This window comes from Mus musculus, chromosome 2 (genome assembly GCF_000001635.26).
Source record: "Mus musculus strain C57BL/6J chromosome 2, GRCm38.p6 C57BL/6J".
Lineage (NCBI taxonomy): Eukaryota > Metazoa > Chordata > Mammalia > Rodentia > Muridae > Mus > Mus musculus.
In genome coordinates, this window is record NC_000068.7 from 103,408,598 (window position 1) to 103,436,287 (window position 27,690).

General features: G+C 46.4%; 1 protein-coding gene across 3 annotated transcripts in view; it reads left to right on the forward strand.

Annotated features, from left to right (window-relative positions):
* Positions 1-3,500: 3,500 nt before the first annotated feature.
* Positions 3,501-27,690, forward strand: part of Elf5 (E74-like factor 5) — a 38,892-nt gene continuing 14,702 nt past the window's right edge. The window contains exons 1-2 of one of the 3 annotated variants that reach the window (NM_001145813.1): positions 3,501-3,530; positions 21,692-21,816. In NM_001145813.1, the coding sequence (NP_001139285.1) occupies positions 21,696-21,816 (121 nt within the window). In that variant the 5' untranslated portion in view covers positions 3,501-3,530; positions 21,692-21,695. Of the gene's footprint in view, positions 3,531-15,470; positions 15,592-16,196; positions 16,289-21,691; positions 21,817-27,690 lie in introns of those variants that run through there. The other 2 variants (NM_010125.3, XM_006498705.2) reach the window with 2 other exon arrangements.

Consider the following 27,690-nt stretch of genomic DNA (forward strand, 5'->3'; position numbering starts at 1 on the left):
CTTAAAAAGATGGAATGGATGTAGAGTACATGATTGCTATTTTCTTTTCTTTTTAATTTAATTTTTCACTTATTCACTTTACATCCCGCTCACTGCCCCTCTCCTGGTCACCCCTTCACACAATCCTTTCCCCATCTCCTCTCCCCTTCTCCTCTGAGCAGGTGGACTACCCCCTGAGTATCCCTCCCACCCTGGCACTTCAAGTCTCTTTGAGGCTAGGTGCTTCCTCTTTTACTGATACCAGACAAGGCAGCCCAGCTAGAAGAACATATCCCATATACAGGCATCAGCTTTTGGGATAGCCCCTCACTCCAGTTATTCAGGACTCACATGAAGACCAAGGTACACATCTGCTACATATGTGCGGGGAGGTCTAGATCCAGCCCTGGACCTTTGGGGCTCTCAGAGACTCAACCATCAACCATGGCCTCTCTTAGTTGGTGACTAGAGACAGCAGTCCACCTCTGCGCTACCATTCTCCCTTCACCTTCTCTTTTGTGCATCTCTGAACTCCTTCTGCTTCTCTTACGGGGAGCCATGCATTGATCCAGGGCCTGCCCCAACTCTCCCAGTAACTCAGAATGAGCGCTGCCTTTCTCAAGATCCTTTTAAAGGAATCACTCGTTGTGGACCATCCAATAGTCATAGGCTTTGGAGAATTAGAACTCAGAGAGGTCTCTGTAGGGGAGTCTGTTTTAGTTTACTCACACAGTAGTCAACAGAAAAGTCTTCTGTTTTCCTGGTCCTTAATCATAGTCTTGTGCATTACTTTAGCTCCAATGCCCAGTGCCTGGCTCCTGTCAGACCCAAAATAATACTTACTGGAGCGAGAACCAAGCTCCCCAGAGAAGACACCATGTTCACACTGAGGAGCTATCGCTATGTCTCTTGTTTTTCAATTTGCTGGGTTTGTTACTACTTTCAGGTGTTATTAAAAGGCATTTCCTTCTTGTTTTTTTTTTCCTACCTCTACTCAAATACTCATCCCCACAAAGCTAGGAAACTAAAACCTTCCCACAGTGCAATAGTTAGCATGGAGACAGTTCCTAGTTATGGGCTGTCCACATTGAGGCTGAGTGAAGAAGTGTCCCACTCCTGCCCTCTGCTCTGCCTACACTCACCCCCAAAGCCATGTTAAACCCAAGACTCTAAGAAGGGGACTCTGTCATCCCATCCTCTCTCTTCTGCCATGTGAAACATGGGTAAAGCCACACCCACGGGCTGGGCATCCAAGACGAGCTGCATTACCTGGGCTCCTGCTTATAAGTCCTTGCAGGAGACACACCATTCAATCCCATTTGAGCTAACAACATTGGACCTCCCCAGCGGATAGCTTAGAACAGCAAAGACATGCTCCAATACCTTATCTGATACATGCACAAAAACTTTGCTGGTCGACTGTGGCCTCAGCATCCCTCTCAACACAAGTATCTATGGTGCTCAGTCCACTCAGGCCTGTGAGAAAATAGCCCTTTGCCATTCTTCATTTAGCCTATGGTGGGGCTATCCACAAGCACAGAAATGTATTGAGTTCCTAATGTATGCAGCAGGTTACAATCCACGTGTGGATTCAAGAAATGTGTAAGAAAGGCACAAGGCAAAGCCAGGCAGCCTGAGTAAGGCCTCCAGATGAGATACAGTCAGTATATTGATTGGTTGCCCAATACCTGATGCTCACCCTCTGTGAATGAGTCATGAAGTTATCCTACCAGGCATCTTGTTCAAATCAAACTCAGGGTTTCTTGTGGCACAAGTGCTGAACTGACCAAACCAACAACCCCCTGGGTACACTGAATGTGTGAGTTGTGCTCACCTTTCTGAGATCCTCAACCTGGAAGACAGAGCTCAGGTTAGATTTATACCTATATTCCTACCCATGGCTAGAGATTTGCAACCCAGGTATGAATCCAGGAATGAACCAAACAGACAGGGGACCATACCCAGCCTAGGCCTTTCCAACAGGAAATAGCCATACATCAATTTACCAATAGCCTGGAGATGATCGATATACAAAGAAATAGTATGTAAGCAGATAAGTGTCCAATAGTGGGAAACGCTATGAGAGGACTAAAGTAAAATAGGGATGCTGAGGGAAAAAAAAAAAAGAGGCAACCATATTATACCATTATGCATGGGGTGAACAACATGGCCACCTTGACAGGAGGGTGTCCAGGAAAGGCCACCCTACTAAAGAAAGAAGGAATAGACATGATACATACATCACAATGAGAGAGCCACTGCCACATGTGGTTGGCTTCACACAAGGGCTCTGGAGAACATACATGACTTCTTAACTAGGGCCATGAATGTGTGAGGAACTCTGGCCAGCATGCTAGGCCTGCCACAAGTAGGTAGAGTGAGGACCACACTGGTAAAAGAGGCACAGCCCCTGGTCTCGATGATGATGATGGCCCCTCATGGAAGTTCCCAGCGTGGATCTGGTAGAAACTCTAGCTGGGCAGTATGCTCACGGTTGACACTAGGAAAAAGCTGCCCCAAGAAATGTAGGAAGTACTGGGCTGAGGAAAATGAAACAGATTCCTTCTCTGGAAGACTTCTCAGAAGCTTTAATAGGCTAATAGGCTTTGTGAGTGCCAAGTAGAAATTGTGGGTGACAGTCTCTACCCACACAGGTGCCCAAGGAAAGTGTTCTTTGAACAGTAGCTGGGGCTATTGCTCCCGGAGTGGGGAGTGAGAGAGTAAAGTAGACAGAACCCGAACAGGACGCATAGTTAAATAAAGCTATGGAAGGGGCAAAGCCGACTGAGAAAGAGAGCTGTGTGGAGCATCCCGAAGGCAAGCAGACCTCCACAACTGCTTATGTCCCAGCTGCCATGGAGTAAGCCTGCCTATGGCCATCCCCAAAGGCCTGGCTTCACCCAAGCTCCTGTGGTAACCTATGAGTCAGCCTCCCTCGGGGCCAAGTTTAGCCCTGACTGTCTGGCTAAAGTGGTTGTCTGACCTCCCTAAGCCTCCACTAACCCCTCTATAAAAATGGGGATGAAAATATTGCCCTCCCTCTCTCAGTGGCACGAGGCTGGATAATTACTATTTGGCAGGGTGCTGAGGTGCTGACAAGCTCTGTCTGACACATTTCTCCTGTGCTCCTTGGGACGCGGAGCCTCACCTCCCTAGGAGTCCATAGGCCTGTCACAGGTAGCACGCTCAGGCCATAGCAACGTGCACCAGGGAGCAGGCGTCTGTCTAGGGTGCTCTGTCTCTCTGTCTCTCCCTGTCTTATGAAGCTCCAGTGAGAGTCAGAGTCTTGCCTAACCCTCTGGCTGATAGCTGGCCATTGTGGAGGTGCGGGAGCCAGCTGGAGGCTGCCATTCCAGGACCCTGCTACACCTGGGAGGCTGCTTAGGGCCGGGCTACCCAGAGGAGGTGCCACCTGCCTGGAAGCAGTCATGCAGTGGCCATCTCCCTGAGGAGGAGGGGCCCATGCCCATCCAGCCAGGGCCTTCACAGGGCAGGGACATGACATCAGATCACCTGAGTCCAGTTCAACCTGGCGGGACAAATGAACTGAGGTAAGTGCTGCCTGTGTATGTGTGAATGTGCTGAGAGAAGAGGGGACCTTGAGGGACTGTCACTCTGTGAACACAGCCAAATTTGTCCCATTCCTTCCCTAGGGAGGAAAAGAAGGGTTCCCCCCAGCAACTGCTAAGGAAACTCAGAGGCTCTCACACATTCAACTGAGTTCATCAGCTTATGGCCACCCCTAAAGGCTTGGGCCCTCCTTAGAGAGTGTGTATGGTGGTCTTTTCTGATTAACTTTTCTCCCTCCAGCCTAACAGTGGGATTCATTTCGACTGACCTCAATAGGATGGGAACCCATCATGGGGTTAGCAAAGATGTACAGTACAGGACACATTTGCAACTAGGCTAGAGTCCCTTGGAGACAGCTCTGTTGAGTGGTTCAGAAATGGAGGAATGTAAAAAGAATCTCTGTTGTGACTTGTGTGGTGTTGAAATGCGGAATGCAGCTCATCTTGGGCAGAATGGGATTCTAGTGCTACGCTCCACCATGGGCAGGTAGCAGCTCCCATTCCCATACAGATGGCTTTTCCCTGTGATTCCGTGTCTATGGGTTTCTTTCTTAGCACATGTGTGCCTCCTGCTTGGCCCCAGAGCATCCACTTAGAGTGACCTTCTGTTTCCTTCCGTGGCTAAGTCAATGCTGTAAGATGCACGTGATAGAGCTGGGACCTAAAGGGTGCCGATTCAAACCCTTGCTATTGTAGGTCATTTTAAATCCAAGACCTCTTTATTCCTGGAAACTGGAAGGACAGGGGATGGATTCAATGAGAGGACACCAGCCTCGTTTAAAATCGGTGGCTGTCTTCGGCCCTAGCGTGCTACCAAGTGACCTGTCACTGTCAAAGGAGCCATGGGAAGAATCTCTGGCATGTCGTTAACCTCGTTCCAACATGTAATTAGCCCAAAAGGCCTCCCCACTGCTTCCATTCAGCATTACATCATAAAGAATTAGATACTTTACTGTTCAGAGGACACCAAGGAGACTTGAAAGAGTTAATTATGGCTCACCAGAGTCTGTCCCCAAGATCCCAAGACCCAGACATTAAACTGTTTATTTTCAAATGTCAATCTTCAAATCAACGTGTGAGGCAGCTTCCTCCGAGGAATAACTGAGCCTGTCACTGGCTAAGGAGGTGGGCTGGAGGAAGTAACTTGATTGCGCCACCTTTTGGTGGGGGCTGTGATCTTTTCTGGGGTCTTAACTGCACAGCTCTGGAAATAATAGGAAGGCTGGAAATCTACTTGCCCTCTTGGTTCTGTGGAGTGAATCCACCTAGAGTCATTTATAATCTCTGAGCTAGAGAGAGCCAGCAGTGAGGCCAGAGTTCAAAGGGAGTTCAGCTCTAATCTGGATGTGACCATCTGAACCAATCTAACCATGCAGGCTCTGAGGACATTATTATCACTCAAGTGTAATTACAGATAAAATAGTTTTATTAATCAGCTTCCTAAGGGGACTGCGTTTATCTGATGGCTGCTGTGAGTAATGTGGGTGTTTCGAGAGGGAGGAGTCTATGCCGGAATGGTTGCATATGTGTGGAGGATGCGAGGTATTGGGAGCGACAGATACAGGAGAGAGTGTGGCTGGAAATCTATCTAGGTGCTTGTGGGTCTAGGTGAGAGGAATCAGAGTGTGAGGCAACACTAAGGTATGTGTGTGCTCAGGCCAGTGCAGCTGCTCGTGAGCTCGTGCCTGCTTTCTCATTACACTTTGCTATTGGTCATGATACTTTTTCCCTCCCCCTACCCCACCCCCCAAAAATAGATGTCCATATTAGTATGTAGCTGGAGTTACAGGGCTCCCAATTTGAAAATTACACCTACAGGTGACCTCTTTGGCCACAAACTGTCAGTTTTTCAGATCTTATCTCCAGACCTTTCTTGGCTTATTAAGTATCAATCATCTTAAGCCTGTTTGCCAGTTGTGAAGGATCCCAGAAGGGCAGAGCTCCTCCTGAGCACCTCCTGACCAGGGATTGACCGGACCTAAAGTCAACCCCACTCTGTTCTGAGATGTGAACTTTGTGGGCACAGTTCCTAAAGATATCTCAATAAGCCTACCAGCCTGCCTCTAACTTGGTTAAGCCTCAGTAGTACTAAATGGGATGGGTAACACTCCAAGACTAGGTTCTGCCAACAGCGAGGCCAAGGGCTAAGCAACTGCCCAGAGATTCTGGCATATAAACAGAGCAAGCCCAGTCACCTTTGACCTTCCTTCCCTGTCCATTCAAAACACTGGGCACCTGGACCAGCTTTCTCAACACATGACCTATAGCTCCTGGCCAATTATACAACTCAACACTCAATTTGGCTAGAATGCTTGACTTTAATTAGCCCCCCACCCAACTCAGAGGTCCTTGTGCAAAATCTGCCCTCTGGCTTGCACATTGCCCAAAGTGCAGCTGCAACCTGGAGTGGACACAGCCGGAGAACCAGAAAAGCCAAATGACTATTTCCTGTAGAGACAGGTGGCTTCCATCTCCCATGGGCAGGTGTAGAAAGGTGAGCTTGCAGAAGTCCCACCCATGGGACTGTCAGAAAGATGTAAGTAGCGACAGCTGGGATTGGTGTGGCCAAATGGCAAATCTTTTAGATACTCTATAGTGATCTATGGTGATTAATGGACTTTCTGTTTTCCCAAAAGGGCACACTGGCAACCAGAAGGGGGAAAAGAAGGGTAGGTGGAGAAACAAATATTTTATAAAATTCCTGCTCTAGCTAAGTTAAATAAGGACCACTGACCAAATGTGATCACCTTCTCTTAACCACGACCACATGGGCAGGAGAATGTCTACCCACGTTGAAAATGTATATATCTGTGCTGTTCCAACTGATCTAGTGGACAGCCAAAACTGTATTTATCATGGTGATTAGTAAGTCTGATGCTATAGAGGCTGATTAATATCCTTATTACAATAATAGTCTATTGACCATTTAGTATGTGTCAGGTGCTGGGCTCAGTGCTTCCTATACTACAATAGTTCATTCTATTATAATTCTTAGATTTATCTATATGAGTCTTTTTTGCATGCATGTATGTAAGTGTACCACATGTGTGCCTTGTGCCATGGAGGTCAGAAGAAGACATCAGAACCTCTGGATCTGGAGTTAACAGACAGTTGTGAGCCATTATGTGGGTGCTGGGACCTGTACCCTCTGCAAGAGCAGCCAGTGCTTTTAATTGCTAAGCCATCTCTCCAGCCCCCATTTCCTTCAGTTGTCTTCAAACCCCCATGAAATGATAATTTCTTTGCAGATGAGGAAACTGAAGTTCAAAGAGATCCAAAAATTCAGTTGCCAAGTTGGTAACATTGACATCTGAACTCTTAGCCTCAAAGCCTCAAAGGTCTTTCTATTCCTAGATTTTCCTCAAGTGCCTCTCCATCTGGCTTCTACTCTTAGCAAGGCCACGCCTGCCTGTCTATCAGCCACACCTCCAGAGAATGATCAGGCCAGCCCCTATCTCACTGGTTCCCACAAGCCAGAGGGATAGCTGTCATTCAAAATGGAGACAAAGCCTACCCATTTGCTTTAGCTTCCTTGAGAAGGATTAAAACATGGTTCATAGAGAGGGATGCAAGTGACAGCGACATGTGGGATTCTGTGGGCTTTACTTGGACTCTAGTTTCTCAGAGATAATATCCAAAGGTGTGGACCCTGGACCTCTTACCTGGGGCCAGTCACACCCCATACAAGATCTCCCTATGTTTATGAGTTTAAAATACAAATGTGTCCATGTTGAGGGGAACTTGCCTGGTGGGACCAGTCGGCCTTTCAAAGGTAAGGGCCCTCCAGGTTTATCAGTAGCAGGAACCCTCAGACTCCACTTAGGACATAATGGCAAACTCTGTGATAAGAAGATGCCAGAAAACTTCAGGATAGCTTTATAAAGCAACATAATGACGCCTGCTTCCTTGCACAAGTCGGTGCTCCCACTCTACCCCTAAACAGAACCAACCTTTAGGAAATTTCAGGGAACAATCCATATCTTTGAACTTTAGTTATTTATTCATTTATTAGAAACAGGGCCTCACTATGTAGCCCAGGCTGGCCTCAGCCTCCTGAGTGCTGGTTTGGCTTGTGACATCATGACAAGACCTTTGAACATTTTAATGGCAAATACATACAATAGTGGGAAAAAATAAGAGGTTGGTGAAAAAATATTATTTCAAAATTGGTAAAAGAAACAATTAAATTTAAAAAAAAAATGTCCATAATGAGCACCAGTTGATGCGCAAAAAACCCTTGGGAGTAAGACCAGAAGCCAGCATTGTGGGACACTGTGACCCACTGTCAGCTTGCGGCCTCGCACGTGTTTTCCCCTAAAGACTGATGAAATCTGAGGTTTTTCAGTACTGAAGTCTTCTCGAACTGGCAAGATCTACCTTTTTGTTCACAGAGATGCTGGATTGAAAAACTCACCCAGTACTTCCTGTGCCAGCCCTCTGTGACTCGGAAGTAGTAGAGTTAGCCACACCCTTTCTCTCACCTTGTTACTTCCAACTTGGGCTGGTGTAAACAAGATCCCCTGTTAATCCCCAGACTGAGCACAGGGTCAGTGGTCAGTGGCCTGGGCTCTGGGCTAAGGGATCTTGTGGAGGAAATTCAGGCTCAGCTGCTTAGCCGATGACTTTACACAAATCGTAGAAGCTCAGTGAACCTCAGATTCCTCCTCCATAAAATATGTATAATAACAATCCCCACTCCTACGATGGTTAAGCCCGAGGCATAATAACAATCCATTTTTAGCAGGTCATCACAGCTCTTCATTGTCCAGTCGGAATATCAAATCCCACTGAGCCTCCGCACCCTTCTCTCACATCCGACAACCCCCAGGTCAAAATTATCTGTGGGATGATGCAGCGCCCTCAACTGTCCCCCAAAGCGTTTATCGACTCATTTTTCACTGAAGCCTTAACTAGGCTCATTTTTATACTCACTTTTTATGAATAACGTATGCTCATTTATTATATTCTTCTAAGTTTTAAAATTATATAACTACCAAATTCAGACACTGATGATTCTGAAATCCAGATAGGCTGCATCTTTAACTTAGTGGCCAACTCCACAGTGATTATTTAAATTGATAGGCATGATAAAACACTTACTCAGTAACATCTCTCTTCAGTTTGTTTTTTTTTTTTCTTTTTAATTAGCATGCAAGATTTAGCAGATTTCCTCTTGGTCTTTTCATTCTTACTCATATTCGGTTGTTCCAGCCCGGGCTCTGTTCCTGTCCGCATTTCCCTGGTTCCCGTCCCCACCCTACCCCCAGGCTCTCCCACTTCCAGCGTGCACTGTCCACTTTTCTATCAATTACCGCTCCCACCTCATTCCTTAAAGCCTCTTTCCCCCCCTTCTCATGGACCCCTTTCTGTTTCCTGTCTATACTGACTCATGTGTATGTATGCACATATAAAAACTCAAAACTAAGGGGCTGACGAGATGGCTTAGCAATTAACACTGGATACTTTTCTAAAGGACCCAGGGTCAATACCCAGCACCCACACTGGGGCTCAACCATCTGTAACTCCAGGTCCAGGAATTCCAACACTCCTTCTAACCTCTGAGGGCACAAGGAAGGCATACACGTGACACATGGACATACATGCAGATGAAATAATCCATGTACATAAAATTAATAAGTAAATTAAAATCTTTTCATTAAAAGCTAAGATCCACATATGAGAAGAAATATACACACACTATTTGTCTTTCTGACCCTGGGTTACCTCAATATAATATTTTCCACTTTCATGCAAATTTTGTAATTCAGATTTTCTTTACAGCTAAATAAAATTCCATCTATATAACTTTTCATTATCTAATCATTGGTTGGTGGACAGCTAGTCTGATACCATTTTCTTCTCAGTAGCATCTTACCAAAATTTAGCTATTTGATAAAGATAGATCTACACAGATCCAATTACTAATTTCTCCCACTAGACCCTTCCTCTTCTCTTGACCACAGACACACCTCTGCATGATGACTGCAGGAGTAGAGAGTAAAATATAGAATCTAGAAGCCACTCTGATCACACACATCACCAGATTGCATGTGTGGTCCTTACCCCTTGACCAGGGAAGGAACAGGCTCAAAGTTCTTGCAGGGAGACCAGTGTCTCTTGCAGGGAGACAATGTAGGAGTCCCTGTGGGAAGATGAATCTTTAATGAATGTGATTATCTGTTGGTAACCTTTGTTAGGATGCTTTCCAGATCAACTGAGCTCATTGGCCATGCATGGAGAGAGAGGCCCACACACTAGCAGGGCCACCAATACCAGTACCCATAGTAACTATACCCAATGGCAACAACATGGACTGACCACAGGCTCACCTCTAACAACACTCTCAAAAAGCAAACCTTGTGCCTGCCGGGATACTGTTTAAAAAGAACTGGGGAAGACTGTCTTCAAGACTGCTTCCTTGGAGAACGGCTCAGTTCTGTGCCTTTGCACAGTCATTAATGACTTCAGACTTAACAGCCTGATCCTGAGAGAGAAATCTGCAATGGATGGGCTTCTAATACCTCTACTGACAGAGAGAGAAAGACAGTCTTGCAGGGTGGTGGCTATTTCACAAACATTGATGTAATTAAGCCCTTGTAAAGAGGAGGTCAGTGTTCTCTAGAGTTTTAATGGTTTTAAAAGAATCAGATTCTGTTGTGGATGCAACCCTGTTTGTTGGTAGAGCATTCATCTGAAATGCATGAAGCCCTGGGTTCCATCCTCAGCTCTGCATAAATAACCCAGAGTGCCATACTCCTATAATCCCAGCATTTGGAAGATCTTGAATCCATGGTCATCTTTGGCTACAGACTGAGTTCAAAACCATCTTTGGCTGCATGAGATCCTTTCTCAAAAAAAAAAAAAAAGAAAAATATGAAATTCAAGTCAAGCATGGTGGTGCACACCTTTAATCCCAGTTCTTGGGAGTCAAATGCAGGTGTGTCCCTGTGAGTTCAGAGCCAGCCTGGTCTACACAGAAAGTTGCAGGACAGTTAGAGCTATATAGCAAAAACCTGTCTCAAAATGAAAAAACAAATTCTGTAACATTTATTGCAGTATTGATCATCTTCATAACACCGTGGGCAGCCACTGGTTTCATCAGAGTTTGAGTGCAATGTCTTCAGTGCTGAAAATATACAGAGACCCATCACTTCCAAGGCACAGGCAAGGAAAGGGATTTAGGAGATAGGGGAGAACCGCCTCATTGGTTTGCTCAACTGAACTGGGGTTCTTAGTCAAAAAGGACACATGAATGGCTAAAGATGGGAGAGGATACCCAAAGATAAAGGGAAGGAAAAAAAGAAATCTCAGACTATACAACCAACACATAAACTGTTTATGTGCTTAACATATGTGCCTATATATGCTTAAATCATCCTGTGAATTTCCGAGGCCTTTATACTCAATTCAAATATCGTATCAAAAAGTTGGTACATCTCAACTGAGAGTCATCTCCCCAGGGCTACCAGAAGCTGGGAGTTCTGTGTGGGACTAGGCAGGTTACCTGAACTCTCTATGCCTGTTTCCTCATCAGTAAATTTTAGGTGTTGATGATGACGCATCCCTCATAAGAATTATGTAATCATCAAATGACTTAATACAGTATGTTTAGTCTGTCCTGAGCACCTAAGAAATCCACCCAGCAAAGGACGGCTGTCAGGATTATTCAATCCTAACTTGGGACGGCAAACTCAAAAGTTGGGGGCCTCAATCAACAACTGTGTTTCCCTCCATCCTAATGAGATATGCCATGTATCAGCATGTACCATCGATGTAAATGCCTCACAGATGAAGAAATAGATGAAGTCGACGCCTCATCTAATGGCTCCCAGGTGCCAGGTGCCAGCAATGTGTTGTCATATATGTCCACTGCCCCCACCAAACATCCACCAAAACACACTTTGACAGGAACTAGTTAAAACAATAGAGCTTAGAAAAATTAACATTCTCCGCAGAGTCTGTCCTGAAAATAAAGCCAGGATAAAGGAGACTGACCCCCACAGCCTGGACACTCACCTGCCTGCCAAAGGCCTCTTCTAATGGGCTAGTGATCTAATGGTCTATGACTTTTTCTTTTCAATTCACTTTTGTTTCCAGCCTGGGCCGTCTGGTTGGGGTTCAGAGGCGGGGGCAGTGAAAGTGGCAGATTTTAGGGGGTTAGGGAAGTGACCTGGAGAGAAAGCAGCAGACACAAGTCTGTTGGGTTCAGTGAAGGCTTGGATGGGGCCCTCCTGCCTCGTGTCAGGTAGCATGTCCTTTAACTCACTTGATTCTGTGTGTAGGAGAGAGGGGAGGGGGAGGAGAGAGAGAACATGTGTGTGTTAGCTGTCTTCTTTAAGAATTTCTACTCAGCCGGGCAGTGGTAGTGTACACCTTTAATCCCAGCACTTGGGAGGCAGAGGCAGGAGAATTTCTGAGTTCGAGGCCAGCCTGGTCTACAGAGTGAGTTCCAGGACAGCCAGAACTACACAGAAAAACCATGCCTTGGAAATAAAATAAAAATTAAAAAAAAATTAAAAAACACTTAAAGAATTTCTACTCTACACTAAGAGAGGAGCTGGGCTGCAAATGACCAGGAGATGTGAAGACTCTGGGCCATAGAGAGGGAAACATCCAAAGAGAACAGTGCTGAGGTCAGATCATCGAGGGAGGCCAGGGGGAGACCTTGTTTCTATAGTGTGGTGTTTACATCCGGTAGGCTGCAGTCCAACCCAGAGCTGGCCCCAGGCCAGATGAGTGACATCCACTGAGCACCAGCCCCTCTGTTCCCTTATCTTAAAAAATAATATGATGGTAACTGTCTCGTAGAGTTGCTTTGAAAAATAACCAAGGTAAGACAGGTGAGCCAGTCCAGCCCAGTTCGTGGCATATGAAAGATGCAGTACAGGGTGGGATTCCTTCCTCCCTACCCAAAAACCTACCCCAGGAGCACCGGGAACCGTCAGAACCTAAGAGACTAGAAGCAGAGGCGAACGGCCAGGACTGCACAGTGCTCCCTCGGCCCCTGCTCACGCGCTTCATCTTCATCATCTGAGAAAGGGTGATAAGTAGCGCCCGGGGTTGAAGGTCTGCACAGAACATAATTAATGAAAGAAAACAGATCAAGATCACTCAATTGCAGAGCTGTTTCAGGGGTTTCTCAGGCTCATCCAGCCACCAAATGGCACAGCAGTAATTACAGCCCGAGGGGGCTCTTTCCAGAGTCACCTCTCAGCTACTCTGCTACAATGATGCAATGACTAATTTCAGGAATGCCGCTCTGAGAACCTGGAAGGAAAATAGTGAGAAATCTAAATGAGCTCAGTTCTTCCCCCACCACCCCTGGTTCCTGCCCTTCCCACTTCCACAGCTCATCTTCACCCACAGGCATAGTGAAGCTTTCCCATAGCTTAGTGTTTGAGATCATCCAAACATCCATTCTAATCAAATTAAGATCAAATGTGATGCTTACGCTTAGAGTGCAAGTTCTCTTTTGTTTTTGTTTTATATTAATCATCCCTTTTAACGACTGGTCCAGAAGCCTCTAATTCCCCAGGCAGTCACCCAGAGATGCTACATTATGTACTCAGGACCACAAAGCAAAACAGGACCACTAGCATCCAAACTCGGGTCATAGAAAAAAATGCAAATTCTCCAAAACTGCTTTGGTTTTCTAAAAACATATTGTTTTCTAAAGACAGTAGCAGAATAGCCCGTTTTTCTTGGACACTTTTCCTTGGGAAGACAGTGTGTGTGTGTGTGTGTGTGTGTGTGTGTGTGTGTGTGTGTGCTCGCGCGCACGTGTGCGCACGTGCGTGTGGTTCAGAAACTGGTAACGAGGTGGGACAAAGCTCAGCAGCAGAGAAAATCATGTGCAGGACAGAGGAGTCCCCCAAAAAACAGGCTTCAACAGGACAAGTCACAGATGTTAAAACTTCTGTGAGGACATCTGAATTCGGTTATTTCCAGATTCTGGTCCTGTGCAGATACTTTTGTTCAGACGAAATTTTACCAAGAAGATTTAGAGAAAAGCTTTGGGGCTCTTCTTGAATCCCTCTTCTAAACTCTCGACCTTCAAACAGGACACTTTTTAAACTCCCGCCTAAGGGCTGGAGAGATGGTGCTGTGGATAAAGCACTTCCCTCCCCAAGCCTTGAGTTCAGTCAATCTCTAGAACCCAAATTAAAGAAAAAGCCAGGTGTAGCAGGGCAGGCCTGCAATCCCAGGACTAGAGAGGCAGAGTCAGGAGGAGCCTGGAAGCTTGTAACCCAGCTAGTGTAGCTAAATCAGGCTCAGCAATAGACTGTGCCAAAAGCAAAGAGGAGAGGCTGGAGAGATGGCTCAAAGTTTGCTGCTCTTGCAGAGGACCCAGGTTCAATTCCCAGCACCCACGTGGCAGCTCACAACCGTCTGTAACTCCAGTTCCAGAGGATCTGACCCTCTCACATACAGGATACAAGTAGGCAGAATACCAGTATGCATTAAAAAAAAAAAAAAAAAAAAAAACATGTTTTAAAAATGCCTAGTGATACAGGGTCTCATTGTGTGGATCACCCTGGGTAGCCTAAAACTCACTGTGTAAATCAACCTGGCCTCAAACCCACAGATATCTGCCGCCTGAGTGTTGGGATTAAAGGCACTGTTAAATCCAACAAAATGATTAAATAAATAAATAAATAACTTAATCCCGTTTTCTCCTATTACTGTTGGGAGAATTCTGACCCAGAAAAGCTGGCTCTCCCACCTAAGGTCCCAGAGCCAAGCCAGAGCCTCAACAGGCCACTTATCTTGCCCCGACTATTTTTCCATGATGACACATGACTCCTCACATGAACTGCCTTTTGTTTCTTCACGCCGTTCGGGTGTTTGGATTTGAGTGTTTGTGCCTATGCCCAGTGTTCCCAAGAAAACCTAACCAACCAGTCAATCTCTGCTTTCCACTTCAAGATCACAGAGTCTGCAGTTTGAGCACCTTGGTGTCTTGGCTGCCTGAGATTGAGAGAGGAACGGAACCCACGAAAGGGGGTTATGAACACTCCTCCCAGATGACTGCCTAGGCCGTCATTTAGATTTGAGAGATGTCCTAAAAACTGGGTAGTTCTCAGTGAGACAGCTGACAGCTTGCAAGCCAATCAGGACCCCCCGCCCCCGTGTTGTTCTGGATGTTTGACACTGCAGCTCCACGATCCCTTCATATCGCCATTTCTAAAACAGAGGACACTGGGAAAGGGGGAAAGCTGTCACATGGCTCCTGTATTCAAACATGGCGCCCTTTGGGTGCTTAGAGTGGAAAGGCCAGTGAAAGCACTGCTCCCTGACTCTCTCCCTGCCCCCTGATCGGAAGGTCCCCACCAGGATCAATAGAAGGAAATATGTAGCGCCCAAGGACAGGCTTCCAGGTGATTGGCTGACATTACCAAGTATGGCCTTCCCAGCAACCCAAGGACAGATTCCATTATTGCATTAATCTGATGGATCCCGGATATGCTCATTAACTTATTCACAGTAATGCAGCCAGAAAATGACCGGCTCAGAATTTGATCCCTGAAGCACCTTTATTCTTTACCACTTCTTGGCACTGCTCTTCTTTCCTAACACGCACAGAATAGGGGATAACACTACATACAGAGGTTCGGGACTTGGCCAGCCCAGGCAAAGGCTGCAATGAACAGACACCAGGCCTGAATTTCCTTCCCTCCAGCTTGCTCAACGGAGACTGCTCCAGCCAGCACTCCACTTATCCCCCCGGGGGCAAGAATTCTCTGCTCATTTCCTGGGTCCCCTCGGTGGGTGGTGGGAGCTGGGCACAAAAGCAGGAGAAAGGTAAACTTTCTGCATGTGAAAACCACCCCCCACCCCCGAGGAGCCGTGTCACACCGTATGTCACCGTCATCAAAGGGGCTGTGCATAAACCTGAAAAACCAAACGGACCTGTCTGTAGGTGTCACTTATATCACACGGCTACAGGTGCCTTTATTTCTACAGTCCGCTGGTGCTGGGAGCGCGCTTGCCTTCTCTTGCCTTGAAAGCCTTCTGTCTGGACCTAGCCACCACTTGTCTTCACGTAAGCAGCTTTTCTTTGCTCTTTTGAATGAATTGAAAGGGGGTGTCGGGGCTCAGAGACTTAGCTGGGGCCTGGGACTGAGTCTCTGTTTCCAGCTCCCACGGCAGCCCCTCCGTGAGGAAGCCAGAGTGCCTCCTCCGGGGGTGTTTGACTCAGGTTTGACGGCTTGCCGGAGAGATTTTTTTTTGTCTCCTCCGGGAAGGTGGCCACCCACCCTCTTCACCGGCCCCCACTTCCTCTGGTTCCACTAAACCAAAGGCAGCTGAGAGAATGTGTACAGGCGCTTAAATCTCTGCCCATCCTTTAGCTGCCTTTAGGAGGAAGCCGGATTCTGCACGGATAGCCAGCTCAAGAAAAACCCACCACCTCCCCCAACCCTGGCCTCACCCCTCAGTTCTTTGGAGGGCCTGCTCACCAAGCTGCCCCTCTTGATACAGAGAATGGTATTCTTACTGTTTAAGGCTTTTTTTGTTTTTGTTTTTGTTTTTTTAAGGAGTTTGTACAAAATAGTTTAAAGGAATCTCATTTGGCCCTCCCACAGCCCCTTAGGACAGAGTGCTTCCAGAAGAGAAGTGGCTAGGGTTTTTTTCCACTGTATTCTCAAACCTTATCAGTCTGTATGCGTTCAGGGGTTTGTGCGCATTTGCCCCCTACTGGCAGCAACTGGAAACACATGCTCTCCCGCATCTGCGTTAAGGTAGGAGAATTTAAGACAGAATAGGGGTCCTAGATCATTATGCACTTAGTCTCCATTTTACAGATGGGGCAACTGAGGCACAAGAAGGCCCGGTAATTTATAGAGATGGTTTTGTGTGGTAGTCCAAAGACTCAGACCCAGGCTGTTACACGTGCTCATCCACACGGAAAGCTTCATTCTCCTGCCTTCATTCTCTCGGCAAGGGTCTTTCTATGATTCAGTGTATTGGGGACAGCAGCTTTTACAGTTTGGTTGCCTCCTCTTCTCAAAAGTCTTCAGAGTGAAACTTTTTAGCTACTCAATCAATGTTCACTGATTTTATTAAATCCTCAGGACGCTCAGCGGACTGTGTGTTGAGATGTCCATTTTAAGGATTCGGAAGTAGGTTATCAGAGATGGTCATGAGTACTTACAGATTAGCAGACCAGGATGGGGAAAAAAATCAAAACTTTTAGCACGCCTGCAAGAAAGTCAGAGGTTGCAGCAGGCTAGGCAGGAATTGTGCCCTCCGTCGCTTGCTTTGTGACTACCGCAAACAACACTCATTCTCTGCGTCTTTAACCTAAAACTTGTGATCTTCCGATCGAAGCCCACAGCTTCCTTCTATGATGTTTTAGAAAAATATAGCTTAAAAAAAAAACCAAACAAATGAAGTCCTAAATGAGCTGAAGAAAAATGAAGTATTGCTCAATAAGGCACTGGCGAGTTGGCTCCCACAATGCAGTGGTTGCTTTCAGAACAAATACTCAAGAACCCAACCCACAAGCCCTCCACTGCTGCAAGTGTTGAAACCCCCACTGAGCCCTCTGCAGCCACCCTTCTTAAAGAGCCCCGAAGGGTGGGAAAGTAACACTTCCTATCCGTGAGGCTCTGCCGCAGTGGGCATTCAGGTGTCGTGGAGCGTTAGGAAAGAAAAAGTGTTTCTCTCCTCAACGGCACTGCCAAGATGATAAAACTGTGGGAGGATTTTCACTGTCTCACTTTCCTCATTTTGCACTGGTTTGGCTTAGCTCAAAGACGTTTTGACAGAGAAATAGCCAATGCCTGTGAACAGACATTCCGAAGATAGAAACAGGAAGCTTGCCTCAAGTTTGAGGCTAGCCTGATCTGCACTGTAGGTCCATACATGAGAAAAGGTGAAGGGGAGGAAAGAAATGGAAAGGAAACAGGGGAAATAGCCCAGGTATAGATGCTTAGTTGGGTAGATATTTGGTCACATCCCCAAAATGACCTTGAGGATCTCGGCTCGGGTCAAAGGAAGAATTTTCCTCCTCTGACAAATTGGGCAAGGCTGGGTAGTTTGCACCGTCACCATTATTTCTGCCATTGGTTTGTAAGTGGGACAAAAGCCTATAGCCCTGGCTCTTTGGCTGGGTGGGCCCTATTGTCTGCGTGGTATGTGAGCTTGCTCAGAAAGGAGATAGAAAGTTGCTGGAGGCTCTCAGTTCCAGGCCTGCCCTGACTCACTCCAAAGGTACCTATAATCGACCTTCTCACCAGTAAAAAAAGAGCTCATTTGATTCCACCACCTTAGGGTGATCAGACCAATCTTTTTCGTACCGATCATGCCTTCCCTATGAGGTGGCCAGGGTGATAATTAATCTGGGGGAAACTGCTTCCATCTGTTGTTGGTCTATTGAAAGCCAGGGCATGGGAGTATAAGGATCCCAGCTCAGTTGTCCAGCTGAGCAGGAGAGGGAAGGAGGAGGAGGGGAGCACAGGACTTTCTGGGGCTACAGGTTTAATCAGAGGTCGTACTGGTTATATTTTGAGTATTTGGTGACTTTACCTGACCAAAGTGCAAATGTTATCAATGTGGCTACACGTGTGTACATGAGTACAGGTTTGGAAGCGTTTGGCTGATCTAATGAGAGGCTGCAGAAAAATCACAGAGCCAGGGCTGACCTTGAATGCGTCTCCTAGTGTTTTCCTGTCATGGGTGAAGAAGTGAGGTTTAGAGAGATGAAAGAGGCAGGATCATCTCTCCATGTTCAGGGCTCTTTCCATAATGACAAGCCAGAGGATAGCTAGACTAGCCGGCCCAGGAACCTTCTAATATCCCTCTTTTGGTTCTGTGCACTGCTAGGCCTACCTAACCTGGTTCTTTTCTGCCTTGTTTTCATTATCAACATACACACACACACACACACACACACACACACACACACACACACACAAACCAGAGCCTTCTGCCATTGAGAACAGCTGTGCAAACCCAGACCTGGTCTTTGGATGTTGCTGGTCCAGAGCCTTCACTGAGAAGAGGGCACCACACTGATTATCCATCTACATTAGAAAACCAGCCAAAAGTGCCCACTTATTGCAAGCACCTTCCAAGGCCTAGAGAGAAGGTGTTGCTAAACACAAAGCAGCTTTATTCCTGAGCTTGCACACCTAGTGCATGCTGGCTAAGTAGCCTGGCCTTTTGTGGTGAGCTTAGACTTAATAACGCCTCCTCTTATGACAATAGCAAAACAAAAAAAGAAAGAAATGTTCACTGCTTTCATAAAAGACCTCCCCACGCCTCCCCCCCCCAACCCCCACCACGAAGAAGCAAGAAATAATTATGGAAGGAAAACAGCATGGTAAATCCCAGAGAGAGCCCTCTATGCAAACCTAATGGGTATAATTTGCCATAAAAGGAATTATCGGAGGGAACCAAATCCATCATTGTGTGTAGCGCTGAAGAGATTAAAGATCAAGAAGGTGTGCTGGGGTGGGGGTGGGGGTGGGGGTGGGGGTGTGGAATCCTTAAAGGAGGAGAACTCCCTACTGATAAGATCCAGTTCAATTTTACCAAATAAGTTTCTTGTTAAATATGAAAGGTCTTCTATTGTTAGTCATGGATGAGGAAGGGCAAAGTCAAGGTTAGGGTTAATCTTTGGAGGGTGCCCCCATAGACTTTAAAGACCTGGAGACTGCGTTCTGTTCTCTTCCATTTGGGGCCCACCTCTCCTTTCTCCATATGCAGTCATATAGAGTCATTGAAGGTCATATCAGTGGTGTTCTTAGTGTCCAGCCCAAAAAGTATGAGACTCTTTCCCATCCTCTCTTCACACTTAAAAGACTTTTCAGAAGTCGAGTTTAGAATAAGCGCCATGTACAGTCTTAGTCCTCCTTGCCGACATTCCCACCCCGTACAGATTCAAGACATCAAGCTGGCCCATCCATGGGAAAATTAGGGCCCAGACTCAGGAAGCCTGGACTTCTGATTGATGGGCTCCCAGGTGAGATCCATGGCTATGATAACTGCTGGGCCCTTTAACCCTATGGGGTATCAAGAAAAAGGCTTCCTAACTGGGACCTGGGGAAAGATTCTGTGTGTTATACCCAGCATGCAGTTCTTCTGCACACCGAATGGTCATCATGATGGTAGATTTGTGAGCATCTCGGAAGATCCCTGTAACTTTTAGTTTCCTTATATAAATGTGCCTGGGATGATGCTATACCTTCAGATAGGAAAGCTAACAGACCATATGGGAAACTTAGGGCCTCCCTCCAGCTTAACCTTGCTGTCCATTGGCTGTTGACCTTGAGCAAGTGACACAGATTCCCTGGGTCTCCATTTCCTTCCCTATCAAATGACAGAGTGCATTTCCAGCCCTGTACTACAGTACTTGCAAGGCAGGAGGTAATTCTGCCCAGAGGTTGGCAAATCCCTCAAAGGGCCAGGTTGTAAATATTTTACGATTTGCTGGCCAAAAGACAAAAATCAAGGATGCTAAGTAAACATGTATTTCGAAATCTAAAAAGATTTCTGGTTTCATGATAAATAAAGAAAGGAGCTATGGGCTAGACTGGCTTCGGGTTGAAGATAACTCCTGAGTTAGGTGGTGCATTTTAATGTACATTAAAAGAATACTAGCCTTCCATTTATAATGATAATATAAAGTTTATCCATTAAGACGCATTCAAACAAAAATAAAGAAATGGCTATTTAAAATTTTTTAATTTATTGTATTTAGAGAAGCAAATGGATTTAGTAAAATTACCTTGGTGACAAGCAAAAGAAAAAAAAAACAGTGTTCAGAGGACACTGTACCAAGTGATGGAGAAGCTTTTGAGCTTTCCAGTTCCATCTGAGAATGTCCCTGGACGTGGAATCTCATCTCTGCCCTGGTATGGTATTTGCCAGTGCAATGATTTTGAGCTGCTGTCTCCTTCCTGTGAACTGAGTTTGAACCAGCTTATCTCACTAACTTTATTTCAAGCATTAAAGAAAATGATGCAAACAGATTTTAAAAAATAATTTAAAACCTTTCAAACATCACACACACACACACACACAGAGAGAGAGAGAGAATGAAGCACAGAAGCCGTGTTTGGGTGTGTGGGAAGCAGCAAAGCTGAGGTTAGCGGGCACAACAGTCTTCTGCCAGTCTCAGCCAGACACCTTTGCTTAACCACTCTCCTACCACCACGATGTGCCGGGGCAGCAGAGTGCAGCAGTTAGGATCAGGAACTTTCCAAGCTGATCCACCTGAGCTGCCACTCAAACCCCATCTCCTGTCAGCGGGGTTGTCTTGTTCTTGCTACCTGGAGTCCCAGAGCCCCCACCATCACCATCCTTCATCCATAAAACAGAACCTTTCCCAGCATCCATCAGAGTGGTAGCTCTGAGGAAAGTACTAGAGGACGTAGCATGGTACTACCCTCTCCACACTCCTGGAGCACGGTATACTGGAACACACAGAATGCTACAGTGTCAGGAGTGTTAGACAGTATACATCCTGACGAAACCGAGCTCCTGGGAGGACTCAGGATTGTTCTAGCATCTTAATATTGCTGCGGGGTATCATGTAAGCGTTCACTAAATGGAATAAATTACCTACAGATGTAGCATGCTGTTATATATGTGTGCATTCATATGCACATATCTAATGTATACAAGGCTTTACAACATCAGTTCAGGGCTGGTTTTGCTGGAAAATAAGATTGTGGCAAACACATGCTCATGCTAACACATAGAAACTTCCAGAGCTGTCTGATTTCAGCATTTTAGGATAGAGTCACACAGGGCAGTGTTTGGCTTGTTTTCCCAAGAGCACTTTTAAATATTATATGTCAGAGTTCAGAGGGTCAGACACAAGCAAAGAGAAAAGTCAATTAAGAGACAGGACTGCACAATCCCAGTGTCCATCCTCAAACCCCAGCTCTGAAACTTTCTTGTTATGTTACTTTGGGAACTGTCTCAGCATCTCTGGCTCGGGGTACTCATAGGAGCAATGGGAATAAACAGGGTGTGGTGAGAACTGTAGAATACCGTCTGTGTAAAGCACTTGATGAAAGCGCCTACCTGCTGCCCTTACTAAACGATAAGGGTCATCCTCTCAGGAGTTCTACACCTGGAAGCTCCTGGAAACTTTTGTTCCAGATGTTCTTACAGCCCCTCTGATATTCCAGGGTGATGTTGGACTCCGTAACCCATAGCACCTTCCTGCCCAACGCATCCTTCTGTGACCCCCTGATGCCTTGGACCGATCTGTTCAGCAATGAAGACTACTACCCTGCCTTTGAGCATCAGACAGGTGTGTACGTATGGTGATTCCCATTCAAGGGCCGCAGCATGGGCTCAGGTTAATGCATGGACCTAGGGCAGCTCAGAAATGTTAGCGTTCAATGCAGATGTTGGTGGAAAGTCAGGTGGAAGGAAGTATAGGCTTGTGCAGAAAGAAGGGCAGTAGAGTTCTCTCTCCTACTTCTTCCTATTATGGTGTAAATTCTACAGCCTGCTCCAAAGTAATGCTCAGTAAACATGGGTTCCCTGCCCATCCTAAATTATCCTCCCCACCTTTCTCCTCCCTCTCCCTCTCCCTCTCCCTCTCCCTCTCCCTCTCCCTCTCCCTCTCCCTCTCCCTCTCCCTCTCCCTCTCCCTCTCCCTCTCCTCCCTCTCCCTCTCCCTCTCCTCCCTCTCCCTCCCAATGCTTAGCTCAGTTTTCTGTACCTAAGAAGGAAGCTTGAGGTCTTATGTAAGTTTCATTGCAGAGGGAGGCCAGCTGAGCTTTGCCCCAGAAACCCTCTGAGGCTTCCTTGCCTGAGTAAGTGCTTGGATGACTGCACACCCCAGCAAAGCCAGCTTGCTGCTGGCATGGAAGGTGCAGACCCACACAAGTGACAGACACAAGCACCAATGAAGCTGTCAGTCCTCGAGGAGACTTAACCCTGAGCATACAAGCCTAGCCAGGTCTGAGTTTAGTGTCTAGAGGTGGACAGTGAGCAGGAGGGGCCCAGCCCTTGACGTGCTACACACTGTCACCACAAGGGAGCCTCTGCCTTTACAGCTAGAGGCCAGGGCTGCACACCCAGAATTGAAGATTCCTAAATCACCTGGTAAATCACCTCCTACCCCCTACACACATGGTCTCTTCCAAACACACATGCACACACAAAATAGCTCACTGTCGACCGAAAGACCCATCAGGCCTGTCCAACCTATGGTCCGCAGTCCACGTGCAGTGAAGGATAACTGTAAATGTGGCCCAACACAAAAATCATACACATTCCTAAGACAATATGAGATATTTCTTTTGCAATATTTTTTTGGAAGTCAATTGCACAGAGTGAACTTTGCAGCTGACAATGCCATGTCACAATGTTGAAAGCTGACAGATCACTGCGTTTGGGCTTGACTCAACTGCATACATAGTACAATCCTCCTTTGGTCCCAAGAAGACCTGGGTTACCCTGAAAGATGACGAGAAAGGTAATTCACTTTGCTCCCTCAAACATTAACCTGAAAAGAAGACAATGAAGGCTTTAGCGTGTTCTTTCATGTTCCCAGTGCCTGTTGTTCCAGATGACAGGGGGTAGCAGTTGGGAGGTGGCCTCAACACTGCCCACATGATGTCCTGGCTACGGGAACAGTGGCTTCTGTAGTCAACAAGAGTCTAAGCTACGGCTCCATGTGACCTTAAAGTGAAGGGTAGCTTTGACATTAGCTGCTCCAGCTTAACCTCTCAGGCCCACTCTCCCTTTGATAGAGAAATAATGAAGTTAAAGGCTGCAACAACAAAATGCAGGGCTGCTTCCAGCTGGGGTAGAAGAAAGTTCAAATGCTGATGCTATGCTAATGTTTGCACAATGGTATGAACATTCTACTTACTGAAGTGGACAATTTTAAAAGATTAAAATTAGATTTTGGTTCGGTATATTTTGCCCCAATAAAAAAAAATATAATCCACTAGCAGAAGGCATCACCAATGGAATTGACCCTGGAAGGTAATTCTGTACACGCTCAGATTCTCGGGGGGGGGGGGCAGCCCCCATGGACTGAGACCTCAGCAGTTCTATTAGTGTAATGAAAGGTGAGACAAGGTCCCTGCTGCAATTCCTCCAGCAGTGTCTCTGAATCCTGCGCAGGAGACATCAGAAACATAAACTTCTCTCAGCACTGAAGTATCTCCGCCAAGAAATGAGGCCAACCAAAATAAAATATCCTTATTTCTCTTCCCAGTCAGGACATCACCAGCCAGAGAAATAACAAGATCTAAATTACAAACAAAACAAAACAAAACAAAACAACAACAAAAAAACCCCACCCTTCTCTCCAGGATCAGAGCTGGGGTAGTCGGGATACCCTGACCACTTCCCCCTAAGTCATGTCTCCTTGCTGCCTCACATATCTCCATCTTGAATCTAGGCCTTGTCTAGGGAGTTATCCTAATAAGAACTTCCTGTTGGTATTTGCCCTCAAGTATTGACATTGCCACTCACCAGCCAAGTGACATCCAACAAGCTATTTGACACATTTTCCTTCACCAAAATAGTATCCCCTCCCTACAGCTGGGAGTGTAAAATAAGAGTTAATATTATCAGGCGTTTAAACACGGGCCTGGCACTTGTCAGATGCTTGCCTCACAGGGACACCTCGCTACTCCTAGAGAGGAAGGAAATAGCTATTGCCTTCCTCTCCAGTCAACCTAGACTTCAGTGGTAACCCTTCCAATCTGGGACTGCAAAGGCAAAGGGTGTGAGGGAGACGTAACATACCCTGGATCCAGACAAGTGACGGCTGAGAGGGAGGGAATATGATGCTCAGCCTAGCGAAACCCAGCTGCTTCCAAACTTCACAAATGCCTTCAGCTGAGAAGGCCTGAGCCTGTGCCCTCATTGCGCTCACCACAAGTGAGTCTGGACTGCTCTTTGAAGCAGGGCCTCTGCCTGACTGCACTAAGGACTTGGAAGGGCACAGCCACAGATTGCAAAATACACTGGAACGTCATTAATTCACCTTGGCCTTGACCTCAGGTTCTTCAAAATAGAGAATTGTCAGTTAGACTATTTATTTAGTAGAAACTCTGTACTTCATATGCATAATATGGTATGATATATTATGATGCATATATGATATATATATATATATATATATATATATATATATACATATATATATATATATATGGTTTTTTTTTGAGGCAGATCTCACTATATAGCCCTGACTGCCCTGGAGCTTACTGTGTAGACCAGGCTGGCCTCCAACTTCAACTACCTGCCTGTCTACCCAGTATTGGGATTAAAAGCACATGCCACCAGGACATGTTTCACATGCATATATATTTTTTAAACATTATAGATCCGAATAAGTTCCAATAGTCCACATTCTAAAGTTTTTTGGTCTTAGCTCTACTTCCTGAAGCTTCACCCTAGATATCCTCCTCCACACACACCTCTTTCCTGGCCCTCAAAATGGCCAGACCAACATGTGGCACCTCCCTCAACTGTGGCATTTTGCTTATGCTTTTTTCCACAGCAGAGCTTTCTAGACTGGGAAAGCCCAGGGAACTAGTTCCAGGAGGCCCCTCAAGTCTAGTACAGAGTCTGGGTGGCAGTGGAAAAGACTTGATACAGGTTCTCCCCTCTGCACCCCCACCCTAGGCCAGGCTCCTCCACTTCCATTCTGCATAGCGTTATTAAGGTTAGGCTGTAGCTACCTGAGTCTAGCTCTGTCCCTTACCCACTGTGTGACTTTAGAAAGGGTTGTCTCCTGAGGCCTCCATTTCTCTATTTGTAAAATGGCCATGGCCTATCTTGTCAAATGTATTGAAGACAGCAGGGAAGACTCCGTAACACAGTGCTTAGCAGGGTGATTAGTATGTAAGAGCACTCAGGAGGTACAACAGCTGCTGGGCCAGGGGTGGTGGTAAACACCATGAATCCCAATGCTAGGGTGGCAGAGGCAGGTTGATCTCTGTGAGTTCAAAGCCAGGCTGATCTGCAGAGTGAGTGCCAGTATAGCCAGAAATATATAGTGAAACCCTGTCTCAAAAGAGAGAGGGGGAGGGGAGGAGGAGAGGAGAGGAGAGGAGAGGAAAGGAAAGGAAAGGAAAGGAAAGGAAAGGAAAGGAAAGGAAAGGAAAGGAAAGGAAAGGAAAAGAAAAGAAAGAAATTATAACAGCTGTGCTTATCCGATATGAGATTTTACTTCAAGGAGGGCTTTTTAAAAGAACAGTGCCAAGGCATCCTAAGTATTAAAATCAAAGGGGAAAGCATTTAAATCACACTGGGGCTTTTCCAAGTAAGATTCATGTGCTGGGCACAGAAACTCAAGAGCAGCCATGTGTATGGGCCTAAGAACTCCTAAATCTAAACTAGAGAACAAACACGAGTTATTCAAAGGTCTAAGCAGAGTCCCGTAGCAGAAGTTACGTCCCAGAGAAGTCACTCCTGGCTACCTCTGCCCACTGAGGCTTAAGGAGTGGCCGTAGCCATCACAACTCAGGGCCTGGCTCTCTCAGCCTCTCCCTAACTCTCCGTGACACTTTGCAGACACCCAGCCAGCCCTCCACTTTTCCCGGTCCAGTTTCTTATGCTGTTCATGGTCTGTGTCATTTGAAGGTTAAGACAAGAAGCCAAGAGAGGTTATAGGTAGGATGGGGCCAGCCCAGCTAAGAAAGGAACCCTGAAAGTCATTTATCACCACAGGACTTCCCTCATAAAGCCAGCCCTTCCTTCCCGCGCCAAAGCTGCAAATGATGGTACCCTACACTTCACTCGCTGTCTCTCTACAGCGTCGCCCTGGGCGAAAAACTTTCCCAACTCCCTATGCTAATAAATCATGCTAATTATGGTCCTAAATTGTCTAACTTAGGCTTCCTCTAAAGCCGACTGTCTGTCTCGCTCTTTCCCTGTCCTGAATTTGTTCTGGTTGTTCCTTAACCTGCGAATGAACGCAGAGAGTTGGGCAGCTCCTCCTGTCCAGTATGGTATGAACTTTCTGATTCTCATGTCCCTACCTGGAGCTACTTCAGCCGTGGGTATCACCTCCCTATTCTGAGGGCCCTGGAGGACATCAGCCCACTGAACTCAATACATCCAACTGGGTAGCACCATTTGAAAGAGCTCCCCCAGAGTCAATGGCAACTCTCTCCAGCTCCTCAGCCTTTCTTCCCAAGGCAGCTGGCCCTCAAGTGCCCTGACCCACTTCAGACTTCAAAGGAGCTGGCAAGGCCTGATGCTTAATAGTGGCCTCTGGACTTTCACATCAAGCTTTCTGGGCATAGGATACTGGCTGGCTTCGGCTAGGATCCTAGGCAAACAGGCTTGATACCAAGCTTCTCCTGAAAGTTCAGTGTGTCTTGTAAATGAGAGACATATCAAGGAAAACACTGTACCTTTCCAGACAATATGACCCAGTAAGAGAGTATAATCTTATATAAATAGCCCCTTGATTTGCTCTATGTTCATTCCTTCCAAATTCTAGTAGGTTCTTGTTCATGTTATTTGCTGGAAGCAGAGACACTGGCACCATCACCTCTCCATATTTCTGACTTTTCAGACGTAAGCTAGAGATAGATAAATAGATAGGCAGGTAATAGGTAAACAGGTTTACTGACTTCTAATTGTGTGGCGGATGTGCATCCATTTGCCTGCCTTCATCCAAATCTTATTTTTGATATGTGTATTCTCCAAGACCAGGAAATGTGGCATGATGCAAGATGTCCACATGGTGTCCAATGACCTTACTTATGGCCACTGTGACCCTGGAGGGGAACCTTGTAACCTCCCAGAACCTGTTTCCTTACCCTAAGGTAAAGATTGCAATCACTGGTGATCTGGTAACACTTACTGAGGAGTGGTGGGCTGAGGGGGTGGGGGATGGGAAGCAACTCCCAGCACTCCCAGTTCAGGGTGACCAGAGTTCCACAGCTGGGGTCTGAGGTGCTGTGAATCCTTCTGGAACTTTCTTAGCAGGGCACCCTGAGGGGAAGATTCTTTGAGAGAGTGTGAACTGCTGTGGTTCAAGGAGAACAGGAGGGACTCAAGGGTCAGAGGAATGGGGAAAAAAAGCACCTTCCAGCGGAGAGCAGGGAGTGGCACTGGGGCAGATAATAGAGGCCCTGGGGCAGGATCCCTCCCTTCCTCAGAGGTGCTACTAACACCTCCCACCCCCAACCCCTATCCT